The 15,128-nt window shown below is 46.0% G+C and overlaps 2 protein-coding genes across 8 annotated transcripts in view; one reads left to right on the top strand and one right to left on the bottom strand.

Moving 5' to 3' along the window:
* Window positions 1-3,288, top strand: part of GMPR (guanosine monophosphate reductase) — a 35,737-nt gene extending 32,449 nt beyond the window's left edge. The window contains exon 8 of the mRNA XM_017730668.1: window positions 884-3,288. Within this exon, the coding sequence (XP_017586157.1) occupies window positions 884-1,064 (181 nt within the window). The 3' untranslated portion in view covers window positions 1,065-3,288. The remainder of the gene's footprint in view (window positions 1-883) is intronic.
* Window positions 3,289-6,302: 3,014 nt separating this feature from the next.
* Window positions 6,303-15,128, bottom strand: part of ATXN1 (ataxin 1) — a 217,334-nt gene continuing 208,508 nt past the window's right edge. For all 7 annotated transcript variants that reach the window (XM_017730663.1, XM_017730664.1, XM_017730662.1 and 4 more), the window contains one exon: window positions 6,303-14,889. In XM_017730663.1, the coding sequence (XP_017586152.1) occupies window positions 14,359-14,889 (531 nt within the window). In that variant the 3' untranslated portion in view covers window positions 6,303-14,358. The remainder of the gene's footprint in view (window positions 14,890-15,128) is intronic.

Here is a 15,128-nt window from a genome sequence, read left to right as displayed (position 1 = left end):
CCACATTTGTCTTAGACCCTCCCTTCCCAAGGCTTGCCTGTCCAGAGGAACCAGTGTGCCAGGCAGAACGAGCTCGCTCTAAAGCCTAGTGAGATCAGCTGCTGATTAAGGGTCTCTGCTACAGGAGGGATTGCTGAACATGGGGCTGGAGAAAGCTGGAGGAGGAGTGCAAGTTATTTGCCTGGATTCTTCCATCATGTAACTCTTCGGATGTGCTTTTTGGGAACAGTGCACTCTGTACTGGCATGCATCAGCACTTGAGAGTATTCACAGCACTGCTATTTTTCTGGCCTTTTTGCCTGGCTCTGAATTATGCTAGATCACCTTTTAGCTCCAAGGGACAGCTGTGCAGCAGGTTTCTGTAACAGGTTTCCCACTCTATCTCTCTGAGCTCTGGAGAATCACACTGGTAGGAGACAGCCAGAGCACTTCCATCTGTGTCTGATCGGTGATGTGGGACATAGCCCAGGGGCTGTGAAGCCTCTGTAGAGCTGTGCTGGGTGGTGCCTGCTGAGAACCAGCTCCAACATTTCTCTGTTTGAGTCTGGCCGTTCCTTACACTTTAAAAGTTGCAGCTCTCACAGTCAAATTTACCTTTCAATAAGGCTGGAAGTTTCACTTGCTTGTAGGCAGATGGTAGAGGGGAGGAAGGGGCAGATCTGTAAATAAACTCATGGGATATTGGAGCATCTGCAAGATCTGTCTGCTTCTAGTTTTCAGTGTTGGTGGTGAGTAGAACTGAGGAGTGTCAGTGCTTGAGAGCAACAAGCAGCAAAAGCAGCAAGCAGTAAAGCTGGGGGCACATTTGTAAACTGCAGCCTGCAGAGTATTAAGCTCCACATTGCTCCAGTAAACACACTCATGTTACTGATCTCTTCTCCAGGGCTTCGGAGGGCAAGACTGTGGAGGTACCATACAAGGGGGATGTGGAACACACCATCCTGGACATCCTCGGGGGGCTGCGCTCCACCTGCACCTACGTGGGAGCTGCCAAACTCAAGGAGCTGAGCAAGAGAACGACGTTCATCCGGGTCACCCAGCAGCACAACGAGGTCTTCTCTTAGCCTAGGCCTGGGGGGCTGGAGAGAGGGGTGGGGGAGAAGAGCAGGAAGGGCTGCTCTTTTCCTTTGCTTTCTCCTCCATGTTGTGTTAGTGGCAAACTTCCCTCTCTCTCTCAGAATGGCAGTGTCGTAGCCTTTGAAGTGGCTATGGCTGGGATTTGGAAGGGGAAGGTCATGCTATTAACACAGTGCCATTGATTCAAAATGCAATAGCCTCATCTTTTATTGTTGTGCCTATTTTATTTTTTAATCAACATTTCTTAACCTGGTCTTTTCCCCCCTCTGATAAATAGCTGCTGAAACCTCAGTTAACAAGGAATTGGCTTGTACAGACATGGCTGTTAACGCCTGCACACATTCACACATTCCCTTTTTTAAGACTGACCTGTCAGCTACCACCACTTTCTGGCAGTGCACCTTTCAGAAATCACAGGCTGGAAGAGAAAAAGATGCAAGAAATTACATGGAGAAATAAAAAAGCAAATTCTCTTAGTCTTTTTTTCTGGCCAAAGAATGGATGTTACGGCACAGCTGCCAGCCTGCAAAATGTCAGAGGTGGATGGTAGATGAGGCCTGGCTGCTGGTGACATGTGATGCTAAGAATGCCAGATCTCTGTCACTCTCAGTTCACAGGGCTGTTATTGCTGTTCTTACTTAAATCTCCCTATTCAATGGACTTGCCCCTTCAGAGAAGCTGGCACTGAATGTAGCAAAACCGTGCTGGCCCCCCTGCCCCCATCTGAGGAGATCATTCAGGTGAACACTTTTCAGAGCTTGCCTGCTTTATCATGAGTGCAGTTATTGAATTACCAGGGTTCCTGCTTTTACCTGGTCTCTGGGAACAGGTTTTTAAGACATTGAAGTTGTAACCCTGACAAGGGGGGGACGGTTCTTGCAGTCCTCCCTGTTCCCTTGCCTGCTCACATCCATTTAGCAAAGACATAAAAACGCTGTGCAGTGCATTGTCTGTGGCCAGGTGGAGGAGGCCAGACGGATCAAATTACCTTCTGGTTATGTGGTACCACTCCTTTGCAGTCCTTGACACCATGCAAAGCAAGAGAGAGCTTTTGGCAGAACAGCCTGATTGATTGCAAGACACTGTCAGGCTGAGATGAAGTTAAAACATTTGCTCTAACGGCAATAATGGAGACTCTGGGTAACACTTCAATAAAGTGTAATGGCCTGCTAATTAATTGATAAATCACAATGAAAATTTCTTTGGAAATACAGGTTGCATCCACATGAATACCACAGTAGCTCAATATGATAAATGATGTAAAAGTGAGCACCAATGAATTAATAATGCTTGGCCACTTACTTTAAACTGCTGCTGAGATCATAATGTGGCTGATGTTACTTCAGTACTTCAGAGTCTTATTTTCCCCTCCTGTAGATATCTGTGGAAAGAGGCAGGCTTCCTTTGAAAAGCAAAAAAGTGATCTGTAGGAAAAGGAATAGCAAAGAGAAACTCTAGAATTATACGCTGGACTGCTCAAAAAGCCACGCACAAGGATTGGTTCAATTGTCCATGCTGAGAAGCAAATCCAGGCCACAAGCTGATCCCTGGTGATTTTGAAGTGTGTTGTGCACATTAGAAAAAGCACAGGATAACTTCTAAATTGCCTGGTATTTTAAATGTCTTCCATTTAACATGCAGGGCATACTTCTTAATTGTGGGATGACTCCTTCCTCTGCTTTGGAAGTGGATAAGGGCTTGATGTGAGCACAGGTTATGCTTGTGCTGGCTGCAAGGACCATTTGTCCTGCCCACTTATCATAAAGAAACGTGAATGCAGATGAGAAGCAGGCCCTGTGAATCCAGGTGCTGATCTGTGTTCCCTCCAGCCTGGAAGCATCATGTTAAGAAAATGCCAGGCTTCTTCGCCACAAAAAGGCAGCGCAGGCCACCTACTGCTCTCAGCTGCACTGGGCCCAGAGCATGGGCAGTGTGACCTCTCTGCCTCAGTAAGGCTGTGGGACAGCCCGGCTCCTCTGTTTGTGTCATGGGAGGGGGAGGGGGTACAGAAGCAAACAGACACTTCTGACAGGAGTGGGGTGAGACTGCCCTGGCCCAGGCCTGACCACAGGTGTGTCTCCACACTGGTGCCTTCACACGTGGGAAGTGCAGCACTCTGCTGGTCTCATGCCCACTCTTGCTAGCGCTTTTCTACTTTTTTTAGCTACATTTCTAAGTGGAATTTAAGAAATACATATGCATATAAAAATATATATATTTGTAAACATTTTTTTTAAAAGATCACACGCACACCAAACCGAGCAGCTCCATGATGTCCTCAGAACAGTTTCTTTTCCAAAGGGCAGGTGCTGGGGGCAAGGGGAGGCAGCCTCTCCACAACTGTGGAAAATGGGGCCATTCTTATACCTGCTTTCCTTCCCTTCCCCTCCTGCACATACCTCTGATCAGTCACTAATACAAGAGGGACAGGCTAATCTTAAGTTGTCCCCCAAATTCTTCAGGCTGTGAATGATATTGATCCCATGAATAGTGACTGATAAAGTTTTGATGTCAGGTATTTGGTTTTCTGCATAGCAGGTCTTCCCATTGTTTTGATAAGAAGCATGATTTCTTTCATTTTCTCCTCTCCGAAAGTGAGCAGGAGAGAAAAATGAGACGCATGAAGGCTGACCTGGCATGTCTGCATCTCGCCCAGTTATATGTGAATTTTGTTCAGGAAAACCCTCAGTTATGTCAGTGCTCACCATTGACACTGTACATGTGCAGCTCTGAGACAGGCTGGAAATTTTACAAAAAAAAGCAAACGCTTGAGTCCCCATTTAACACCTATTCCTGTGCTGCAGTAGTTGCCCTTATCTTCACTTAGCTCCAGGTCCTGTACCCTGCTCAAGCCTGCTGCCACTCCCACAAGGAACTGAGGCAGAGGGAGCTGGGAACACACTTTGTCTGGCAGGATGGTCCAAGTCAAGACCACAACCACTGACAAATGCCATGTACCATTTGTGGATCTACCTCACCTGCACATCTAACTGGGTTTTTTGTTATTTGGTGTTCTTCTGTGGGAAATGAAATTTGTAAGTGCTTAATAATGCTTGATGTTGAGTTATTCTGCATAACCAGGTCTTCTCTACCCCTACACCCCAACCCCATCCTGTCCAGAGGAATGCTGTGCATGTCACAGCCTGTGCTGTAGGCCAGGGCCATGCCTGCTACCCCGAGACAGGCAATTGTTGAGCTCCCAAGGGCAATGTTGAGGTTCGGCCCACGGGCTCCACAGGGGTGCAGTTTAACACACCAAAGACCTACAAGTGGGGATGCTGAAAAGGGCAGCGTTACATCATTAAGCAATCCCTGCTGAGCGTGTCTGCCTGTGGCTTCTTGAAACTTAAGGACACCTCTAACATCCCTGGCACTCCCAGTCCTGCTCTGGGGTTGCCTTGCTGCAGCACGTTTTGCAGGGTGGGCTCCTGCCTGCACAGCCTGGCTTGCTGGAACTCTCCTTGGGAGGGAAGGGCTTGGCACAGGAGCAGCCTTACTCGCTCCCCGGTGACTGTGGTGGCTTCGAGGAGTGCACGTGGACACCTCCTTGTAGGTGTGAGCAGTTGTTAAAGGGCTGGGCCTGGGGATGCTGAAAAGGGCAGCGTTACATCATTAAGCAATCCCTGCTGAGCGTGTCTGCCTGTGGCTTCTTGAAACTTAAGGACACCTCTAACATCCCTGGCACTCCCAGTCCTGCTCTGGGGTTGCCTTGCTGCAGCACGTTTTGCAGGGTGGGCTCCTGCCTGCACAGCCTGGCTTGCTGGAACTCTCCTTGGGAGGGAAGGGCTTGGCACAGGAGCAGCCTCGCTCCCCGGTGACTGTGGTGGCTTCGAGGAGTGCACGTGGACACCTCCTTGTAGGTGTGAGCAGTTGTTAAAGGGCTGGGCCTCAAGCCAGCATTGTGACAGATGCAAAACAAGCCACACAGGTCTCCTTTCTCTGGAAGAAACACATTCCATCTGCTCATTGGAACAGCCAGTCCCCATCGGCCATGGGGCAGGGGCTTTGGCTGTGCTTCCACGCAGCTTTCCTCTCCCTTAGGGCATAGTGGGGATGAATGTAGGATGGGGACACCCTGTAAATGTGGAGAGTTGTAAGCAGGGTCAGAAGAAGCCTCTGTTTGCCTTTGGAGGAGCTTTTCCCATACAAAATACGCCTGTCTCTTCCTTTCAGCTAGTCAATAGCAGGGGTAGAAAGGATGGGAATAAGGAAGAAATGCGGCAGCTGTTGGCCAAGCCCCACTGTGTTGGGACAGGTGCTTTCATTCAAGGACAAGATGAGAGTTTAAAGCTTTTCTGAACCAAGCACTCCCTACTTTGTACCTATTGAACTCCACTCTCGTGACAGACTTGTTGCTACGGCTTTCTGCCAGTGTATGTACGGTGTCTATCCATCACCATCTCACATCCCCCACTAAGGGATGGTGCTGTTTAGTTGCTAATACCAGTTTTATACCAAAAATTCTTTTTTGGAGCCAGGAGGGCTTTTGCAACCAGTGCCAGGTTTGGCCTTGCGTAGAAGAGAGGGGGGAAAAAAAAGCCAAGGCCCAAGAACAGCAGTTTGCCTTCTGCAGCAGCCAGGCCAGCACGTGGGAGTGGGCCAGCCCTTCCCTGCAGGCTGGGAGCTGCCAGGGGTGGTGGGGTTGAAGCATGTCTTGAGTGGATGCTGGCACAGCTCTGCACCCCTGACACAGGACAGACCACCCCCTGCAGCCTTCACTTCATTTGTGGTCACCCAGATGCTTAAGCAAGCCCTCCACAACATTTATTTGACCCAATGTTTACTGGCTGAAGTTTTCATACATAAATCAGCAGTTCAGAACTCCCTGGCATTGCCTGCGATAACTGTGAAGCGCTTCTGTGCAATTGGCCAAAAAGCTGATGGGCTTTTGGTGTTTCGCTGCCCTGCTCGGCCTTGCTGAGATGGTGATGAGAGCACTGCCCCCCTTCCCTCTGCTGTGGCATCCGCGTGCGTGCGGCCCAATCATCCCAACTGCTCCAAGGTTTTTGTTACACAATAAAGAGCTTCACTCTGACAGTCTGCAGAGCATTTTATGGCTGCAGGTGGGAAGGTACAGGTGCCTTTCGGCATCATTGCAAATAAAAGCAAACACTCAAATGCATTGCCAGGGCGGGGCTGGGGGAGGACGGGGCAGGGAAATAAATTGGGCAAGTTATGTCCCTAGGAAAGCTCTCTCCCCTTCAGTCATAAAAGACAAAACACACTTTTGCAATTGGCACTGTTATTTTATTAGTACGAGTATACTGAAACAATAAACTTGTACTGGTATACAGACAATTTCTTTAAAACAATTTTGTTCAAATTTTGAATCAAACATTGTTTTATTATAATAATGAAATAATTTCTACCTAGAAAACCTGCAAGCACCATCAAAGAAAGGGACCATAAAATTCAATAAACAGACGCGAGTGTATCCTACAAATAGACACACCACCATTAGAAAATAGAATATGAATTCTTCCATTTTTTTTAATATTTGTTTTAAAAAAGCTAGTGCAAGTACAATATTTTACACTGGAATTACAGAGAGTATGCACGCATATGGAAAAAAGTTCTCCTGTCACAATAAAAGCTCTTAACTATGTCTGTATGCACTTAAAATCTTCTCCTCTTTTCAATAAGGTGCAAAACGTTATTCCCTCCCTATTTCTCCTTTGTACTGGCCATGTCAGCTCAATTTCTCCCCAACACAAAGCTGCGATATCCCTTTTACTGGGCCTATACTAGGAACTACACTGGAAGTGTGATTTGCAGTAACCCTCATTAGTAATACCAGACAAAAAAAAAAAGAATTACTTTAAAAACTACTGATGTCGAATGGTTGGACCTGACCCCGGCTCGGCCAAGCGCCGCTGCCAGCTGCTGCCGGGAGCGATGACATAGCTAGTACAAAATGGTTTTCAGTAGCTCACCCAAACTGAAAAAGGTTGGGAAATTCCCCCTCCCCCACTTTTGTAACACTGCGAAAAGAACAGTGTTCAACAAGTTAATATATTATTAAAAAAAAAAAAAAGGAGCAAATACATACATTAGTGAGTTTCAACATTAGCTGACTGTCGTGAAGAGTTGCATCTATGCCTTACCAGATTAGTAACTTTGCGAAGTGCCCGGCCTGACAGCCAGGCCAAACACAGACCAAGCCACCTGCAGCCACCCCTGGCCCGTTTTTCCCCTCAGCTGCCCAGATCCAAACCCGATGGACTGGAACAAGAATTCTGCAGAGCTTGTTCAATGGGAGAGTACCTGGGTCCTGGACTTCTAAAGCAAATGCCAGGGTGGGATCCCCTCACCAGCGGGTGTGAAGGGGCAGAGCTACACTGCCCGCAGAGCCAGTGGTCCCACCCTGGCTCCACCCTGGCCAAGGATCTGGGCCCTGAAATTTCTGCCCATCACCAATCCCATAGTACAGCAAGGACAGCTTCAACAAGTGACTCTGTTCGCTGCAAACAACACTTCCAATGCACACCTGCTGCGTGGTCGAGGGAAAGGGCACAGGAGCTTTAACTGCTCAAAATAGAAACTAACAAAAAAGAAACAACCTTGGATGAAGCCTCCATAAAATCCTCAGTGGAAGACTTGAGTCCTTTCAGATAACAACAAGAAAAAAACCTACAGAAACCTTAGAGACAGTTATTGTATAAATACTACCTGTTGGCTGAATGCACTTCACCGTAACACAACTGGGGCTGGTTTCTGAGTGCCCAGGGGTCACTCGCACAGGGCAAGCATTACTGCCCCATGTGCCTGCAAGAGCCGAAGCTTGGGTCACCTCTGGGGAGGGGGATGGGAGCGCCCTGAAACTTTGCCTTCTCCACCCTGCCACCAGCTCCCAGCTGCCCAGCTCAATCTTTGGACAGGAAAAGGATCCTCTCTTCAGAAACTGCTTCAGGATCCTCTCCTTTTGGCTTCTGAAAAACATCAGTCTTGCCATTGGTCAAGACCATTACTGGAAACATGCTCTGTGTGACCAGCTGCTCCTGGCGCTCTGGCAGCAGTGGTGGGGGAGAGGGGCAGTGACAGGGGCTGGAAGGCCAGGTCGCCTTGGGTACCATTCTGCTGCTAGTGCTGGGCAAGAATACCTTGTTACAAGCACTTCTCGCTCAGGGTTATACTCTTTGGATTTCGTCTGGAACAGGAAGTGCTGAAAAAACGTGGAACAGCATCCCCAGAGAGAGAAGAGAATGGGACCAAAAGGCCTCAGGTGGAAACTATGCACGTTGTGCTCAGCTGGCAGCAGCTCTCAACCCGAGGGCTGCCAGCACCAGCAGAGTCCCCACACTCGGGCCAGCCGGGCCATGCCTGCCCAGGGCACGGCCAAGGCCTCCCTCAAAACTGGCCTTGACCTCTGGGCTGCCAGGGGCTCCCTCAGCGCAGGTGGAAGAGAATTAAAGCCAAAATACAACTGGAGAGTGAGACTCTAGTTCTGCACAGTAGCCACCCTTCGAAGTGCCCGGTAGCTGCACTCAAGAATTGCTGCTCCAAGGTGTATTTTCAGCACAGGAATAAACAGCGTGACTCCATTCCCCAGAAATGGGACCCATGTAACACGAACAGAAAATTAAGCACAGTTGTTCTTTAAGAGCCTTTTAAGTAGTAATTCTTCCTGGCCAGAGCCAATACAAATCAGATCATCTAGACATGACATATTCTATATACAAAAAACATGTAACTTTCAACCTTTCTCTGCTTTTGTATTTAAAAACTTTTTTTTTTTACAAACAAGGTATGAAACTCACTGTTCAAACAGAGCCATCTCTTTTTCAAACACTGAATGAATCATTCCAACATTCATTTTTCTTTTGTGCAATTTTTTAAAACATTACCTGTACTCCTCAATGTGAGTGCTTCAAAAAAAGTTTCTATTTTTAATAAGCTTCTCAAATTAGGTTTACATCAAAAAATATTCCCACAAGGTATAGTGCTACAAGAAAAGATCCTATCAGTAAAGGTAACACATCTGAAGCGAGGTCGTCTATGTAAAAGAAATTGAACTCTGGAGTAGAGGTGTGCAACGCGTTTGGAATTTCCCTATGGGCACAAAGCAAGGCTGTCCTCAGGACAGGGAATCAAGTGGACATGTAGGCATACACATAAAAAAAAATGCACACATAACTTCTTTGTGTGCAAACAGACACTTCTGCCTGGGTGTGTGTGTGCACATATGCATATCTGCATCAACAAATTCTCATTTTGCTATATATTACAGGATTTGGGGGAGTGGGAGGGTTGGAAAAACCAGAGAAAAGGAAATTACTGCCTCCACTCCCGTGGTACGTTCATTCCCCTTGCTTTTCACATCAGCACTGGCCAGAGCTCACAGTGGACTCTGCTGCTACCTGTGATGATGAGGAGGGAAGAAATGGAAACTGTATGACTGCATGTCCCATTCTGCCACTTGTCAAATTTCTGGGACAGCAAAAGTGTTTCAATGGGCCACATCCCCTCCACCTGCCCAAGGCTTTTGCCCTGGTGAACCTCGATATTTTTCCAGGTGCCTGATTAAAATCAGGATCTGGCCCTGACTGAACTACACTTCAATTTCACAAAGATTTATACATGTGCTTTATAGCAAGCCCCTGAGCAGCCTTGGGTGGCCAGCCCAGACCTCCCATGGGCACATGTATAAGTGTTGCAGAACTGGGTCCCAGGACATGCAGAGCATTGCGCCAAGAGCCACTCTGAAATAACACTATTAGTGTTTAAAAAGATTGAGAATTTGCTCTCCTTGACACAAGCTTTTTTCTTTTTTAAGCAGTTGCAAGAATTAACAGAATTTCACTATTTCCTTTTTACTACTGGCAACACACTTTAAAGTAATATAAATCTCTGCAGAGAGTGTATTTTCATGATAACCAACAGCTACAGTTCATGCTGAGCCTGCTGCTTTTGTATTGCAATCTAAGTGAGATCTACAAAGTTTAAACCATGAGATGCAGGAAATCCAAACTTGTCTGTAACATTGTACATCCCTACTCCGGAGCAGTAAAAGTGCTGCTTCTGGTCACATCAGTGTACCACACATACGCCAGCCCCATCCCTGAGTAAAAGGTGTGAAAGATTTCTAAATGTTCCTTGATTTAAGGGAAACGAGAGTAGTGATGTCACTTCCCCATGCTGAGAAAATGACGGGAACGACAGGTCGAACGAAGCGACAGTGGGATGAAGGAATTAAAGGAATGAAAAAAGGAACGTGTGTCCCTCCCCTCCTCCCGAGGTCTGCATCTTCGAGGGAAAGCAAGCCTAAGGGCAAGGTACAAAATGGTAAAATAGGTCAACAGCGACTCCGATTCGGGTCTCGACCAGAGGACTCGAGGTAAGTGACATCAAACTCAAATTTCCCACGATGTGGCCCAGACAAACTGAAACAATGCCTAAGTTGAACGCTATAAGGAACAGTCACTTTATATATATAGATATATAGATAGATGATAGATTGATAGATAGATTGATAGATAGATAGACAGACAGACAGATAGATTTTTTTTTTTAGAAATCCCTATAAAGAGGTTCTTGTTTTATTTTTCTTTGCCCTGACTAATTTCTTGGTGATTGAATGCATTTTGTTGTAAACTAAAGAGGCCTGCTACAAAAAGAAAGAAAGAAACAGACAGAAAGAAAACTACTGTTAGTTACTATTGTGAAGCGGCCGCCACGCAGAAGCAGAGGCTGAGCCTCCTCCTTCAGCTTCACCTCAGCATCCCCGTGCTTGCGAGTGGTATTGTGCCCCTGCCCTGGGGATCGATGGCACTCCTGGGTCTGGGGATGCCCAAGGGATGCTCAGTGCCAGAGGGAGAGGCAAAGCCCCGCCTTGCAAAGACTTGGCCCCAGTGGGAGCCAGCTCCTGTGTGCGTGTGTCCAGGTGGAAGGTGGCGCTTGGCCATATGGTGGCGTGCCACCCTCTGCCTGGCTGCCATGTAGACATGAATACATCTCTTTTTTTTGCTTTTTTTTCTTCCTGGATCTTTTTAAACATCAAATACAAAATAGGTTTGTGTTTCCCGGGGCAAGGGATCTTCTACCCTTAATATGGTGTGGGTTTTTTGGAGGGGGGAGGACAGGGAGGGACTTATTAACAGGGTTGGGGGAGGGGACAGGTAGAAAGAAAGAATTACAAAGAGACAAAACCAGGGGAGATCAGAAGTGGGTATGAGATCTAGCTAACACTGCACAGGTGAGTCTAAGTTGGCACGTAAAGTATTGCACATCCTACAAAAGCCAAAGCATGGAAGGGGACAATTGTTTGGAAAGAATTCCTCAGTCTGAAATAGAAGCACAGAACTAATACATTCCTATTGCTCCAAATGTATTTTTTTATTATTATTAATTTTTCTTTTTTTTTAGTGTTAGTTGAATAGATCCAGTCAGTTTAATAGCCCCTGCTTCCTTATTAACCACAAATGTGTATGTGTATGGTTTTACTTGAGATTTCTTTTTTTTCCAAGTACACATGAAGTACAGAAATAGTGGTACGACTGTGAATTAAAATCTGTAATTCTTTCTATTCCTTTACCATCAAAGCTTAAAAAAAACCAGGAAACAAAACAAAACAATAAATTGCAAGTGCCCTGAGCAGAGTATATGGAAGATTAAGCAACTTCTCTGAGCAGAAATATTAACAAATAAGCACTAACTAAGCTGTGTGATTGTGAGAAGAAACCCACTCAGCTATTTGGTAGGCTGCCGAGAGGTTAATAAAATTCAAGGAAATTCAAAAAAAGTTTCAAGCTATTTTAAACGTATTTCAACTTTTTGGTGCACCCCAGAATATGGTATAAAAACAATTCGGTCTGGTGTGAGCTAAATTTCAAGTAACAAGTAACAAGAGTCAAAGATGGGGTTTGGGGTTAACATTTCTTCTCTTAAAGAAAAGCACTGTATTTCAGGGGAGAGGGAAAACAAGACTAAATATACTTGTTCACTTTAGGTTACCGTGTTTCTAATGATGGACTTTGATATCCTGTTCTCCCTGTGAGTACAGCTTCTTCAAAACTACTTGAAGGATGTGAACTCGCCAACCAAAAACGACGACACAAACACTTGCTCATGGAGGGCCCGAGTGCAATCCCACTGAAATCCCACTGGGATCTTTCAAGAGGCAGCGACAGGCTTTAGCACTCAGCCCCGGCATACTTCATACTCGCACCTCCCCGAGGCTTGTGCAGGAGGCTGGGTGCACAGCACCTCAGAGGATCCGGCCCTACCTGGGGAAAGAAAAGACTGAACGCATGAATCCCCCCCTCCTACTTGGTTTGTACCAAACTCTTGAAATGTCGCCTTTCCAATAGAAAACGATGCCATTAAAATAACAAATAATAATAATAATAATAATAATAAAATAACAATAGGTTTGTTTTCAAAACAAACAAACACCTTGCTTACTTATAGAAATGGTTTTTTTTGTGGAAAATTCTCTCAGCAAGTCTGAAGAAAAATTCTCAGAGGTGTCCCGGTAGGACCTGGTTCTGTGTGGCCGATACGGTAGAAAGACCAAAAATGAACTCCGAAAGGAACGTAACCCTATGAAATGGCCTAGAGCGTAGGCAGGTTAGTGAGTAATTGCTACATTTGTTTATGCTCTTTCAGACCCCCCCACCCCACAACATTATTAGGTAAAAACTGCAGGAATACCACACAAATGATAAAACTCAAGATGTGCAAATTGCAAGATTCTTTAAAGTCCATCTTTTTCAAAAACACTGGACAATGATTTTTTTTCCTCTTTCCTTTTTCCTTTCTCTTATTCTTTTTTTTTATTATGTCAGCTCGCATATGCCTTTAACTCTTTCTCAAGCATTAAAGTTTAAAAAGTGCCTCCTATTAAGTAGTCCTTTGTGGACAATGACTGTCACATACTAGTTCAATAATTCACATTCATCCCTTTGAAACCACATTAAAACTTTCAGCATCTTGCCTGTGAGAAAACTTTACACAGTTGCATGTAGTTACAGTGTTGAAGAGATTTGTTTGTTTGTTGTTGTTGCTTTCCGAGCAGATTAAAGTGATATACAGTACGTACTGAGTGTTAGACCAGGATGCTCAGCAATAAAGTGTGAACAGCATTTTAAGTGCTTAAAGACATTCTAGGTTCATCTTCAACAGCAGATTCCTGTGTCAACACACCGCAATTTGAAAGAAGTGGCACCAGTTGTCCATAACCATGAACTAAAACCAGTACTAGAGTTAAAGATCTGCAACCTAACTGCAAACGATGGATGCCTGTGATCTCAAAGGGGCAGTCTGCATCTACCTTGTGGAAGCAAATGTCAATGGCGTAACCCGGTCGATTTGTCTAACACTGCACAGAAACAGGAGTGAGCCTGAGCCAGGAGGATCCACAGAGCCAGAGGCCTCCTCACACACCCACGCACACCCACGCCACATGCACACACCCATCCCCCCCCCGCCGTCAAGGAAAACCCTGCAGGGCGACCGGCGCAGGAGTCCATACAGCCTCCCCATCGCTGACTCCGGGCAATGGAACTGCACTAGCAAGCAGAAAGGAAATGTGGTGTGGCAGTTTGCTTTAGGAATAAAAATCAGTGCAGTCAGACCCCATGGGGGAAAAAATATATATATACATATACACACACACAAATATATATATATATATATATATGTATAGTAGAGCCTTGAGTAAGAGTTGGCTTGTGTTTGAAAACATCAGAGACTGTCTGATTCTTTTCAGTAACACACCCAAGGGTTGTGTCCTCAGCATCCACCTGGGGTGAGGAAACCTCATCGCCAACCCGCCAGAGAGCAGCCGTCCCGCCCCGGGGATTGGCATGCACCCACGCACACACACACACACACCCACACACGCATCCCATGTTTGACACACACCTCTGCTACAGCTCCCTTCTCCTCACCTCTCCCCAAAAAAACTGGAACAGGAACCAAAACAACAAAACAAACACAAAAAAAAAACAGCGACAAAAAGAAAACAAAATCACAGCTGGACCCTGTCCTACACGAGGTGTTAGAAAACAGGAGCCATGACAACACATTCATTTCCACTAAGGGTGTGTGAAGCAGATACTGCCCCTTCTGTAGCTCTCGATAAACCTAGTCACTGACAAACACTTGTGGAAAAACATATGCACCAGTCTCCTGCATAATACCAGCTGCAACTATAACAACAAGGTTATAACATAAACCTAAAATAAGATGATAACATGTAAATACTGGGTTATTTAGTCTACAGTACAGTAATCTGGATAAAAATGACAAGGGATAGCCTAATTTCCTTTCCCCAAACAACTTTTACTTTCCTAGGTTGGATCGACCTTCAATGCAAATCTTAACCTCCTGAGGAATAAAAGAAGGCTTGGGAAGAGTCAAAGGTGGCTCCTCTTCTGATTTCTCTAGTTTTCGCGTTTCAGGGGCTGACCACCTCCTCTTCCTCGTTGCTGGGGGCTTGCTGGGTTCTGTTTTGGTGAGCAAAGGTGCTGCAGGCAATCCTATTTTGTCCGGAAACTTCAGTTCACCGTTCTCAGCTAACATCTGTGCACTTCCCTGATTAATCCCGTTTTCCTGCTCCGCATACCTGTGTCTACTTCCAGCTAGACTGTCATTCTTTGAATGCTTCAGCAAGATACTAGCTGAGTCCATGGGCTGGCCCTTTTTAATAGAGCCATTCTTCAGGTTCTTGAGCGTGAGCGATATGCAGACGTCCCCCACCGAGAGTTTGGAGCATGGCAAATCAAAGAGCTGGCTGGTTCTCTCAGGGCAGCAGGATGACCAGCCTTGTCCAAATACAAAAAAAGGGTATTCTACCAAGACTTCCACGCTGACCTGCAGAAAGAGAGGGGACAACACAGGGAGACAGAGGGAGAGAGAAGGGAGAGAATGAGATCACTCCATGAGCCCCCACACATGTGCAGTGCTTGCCACAGGGGAGAGGAATAAAGCTGGAATTGCAAAGGTGATACTCAGTTTCTGCAAAATCAGAACACTGGTCACCAGACTTCACACCTGCCCTTGTCACCCAGCTGTTAACGCTTTCTCTGAGCTCAGCATTTCATAGCACAAAA

The sequence above is a fragment of the Corvus brachyrhynchos genome, unplaced genomic scaffold, assembly GCF_000691975.1.
Source record: "Corvus brachyrhynchos isolate BGI_N302 unplaced genomic scaffold, ASM69197v1 scaffold43, whole genome shotgun sequence".
Classification (NCBI taxonomy): Eukaryota; Metazoa; Chordata; class Aves; order Passeriformes; family Corvidae; genus Corvus; species Corvus brachyrhynchos.
This window is presented reverse-complemented; position numbering and strand designations above follow the sequence as displayed.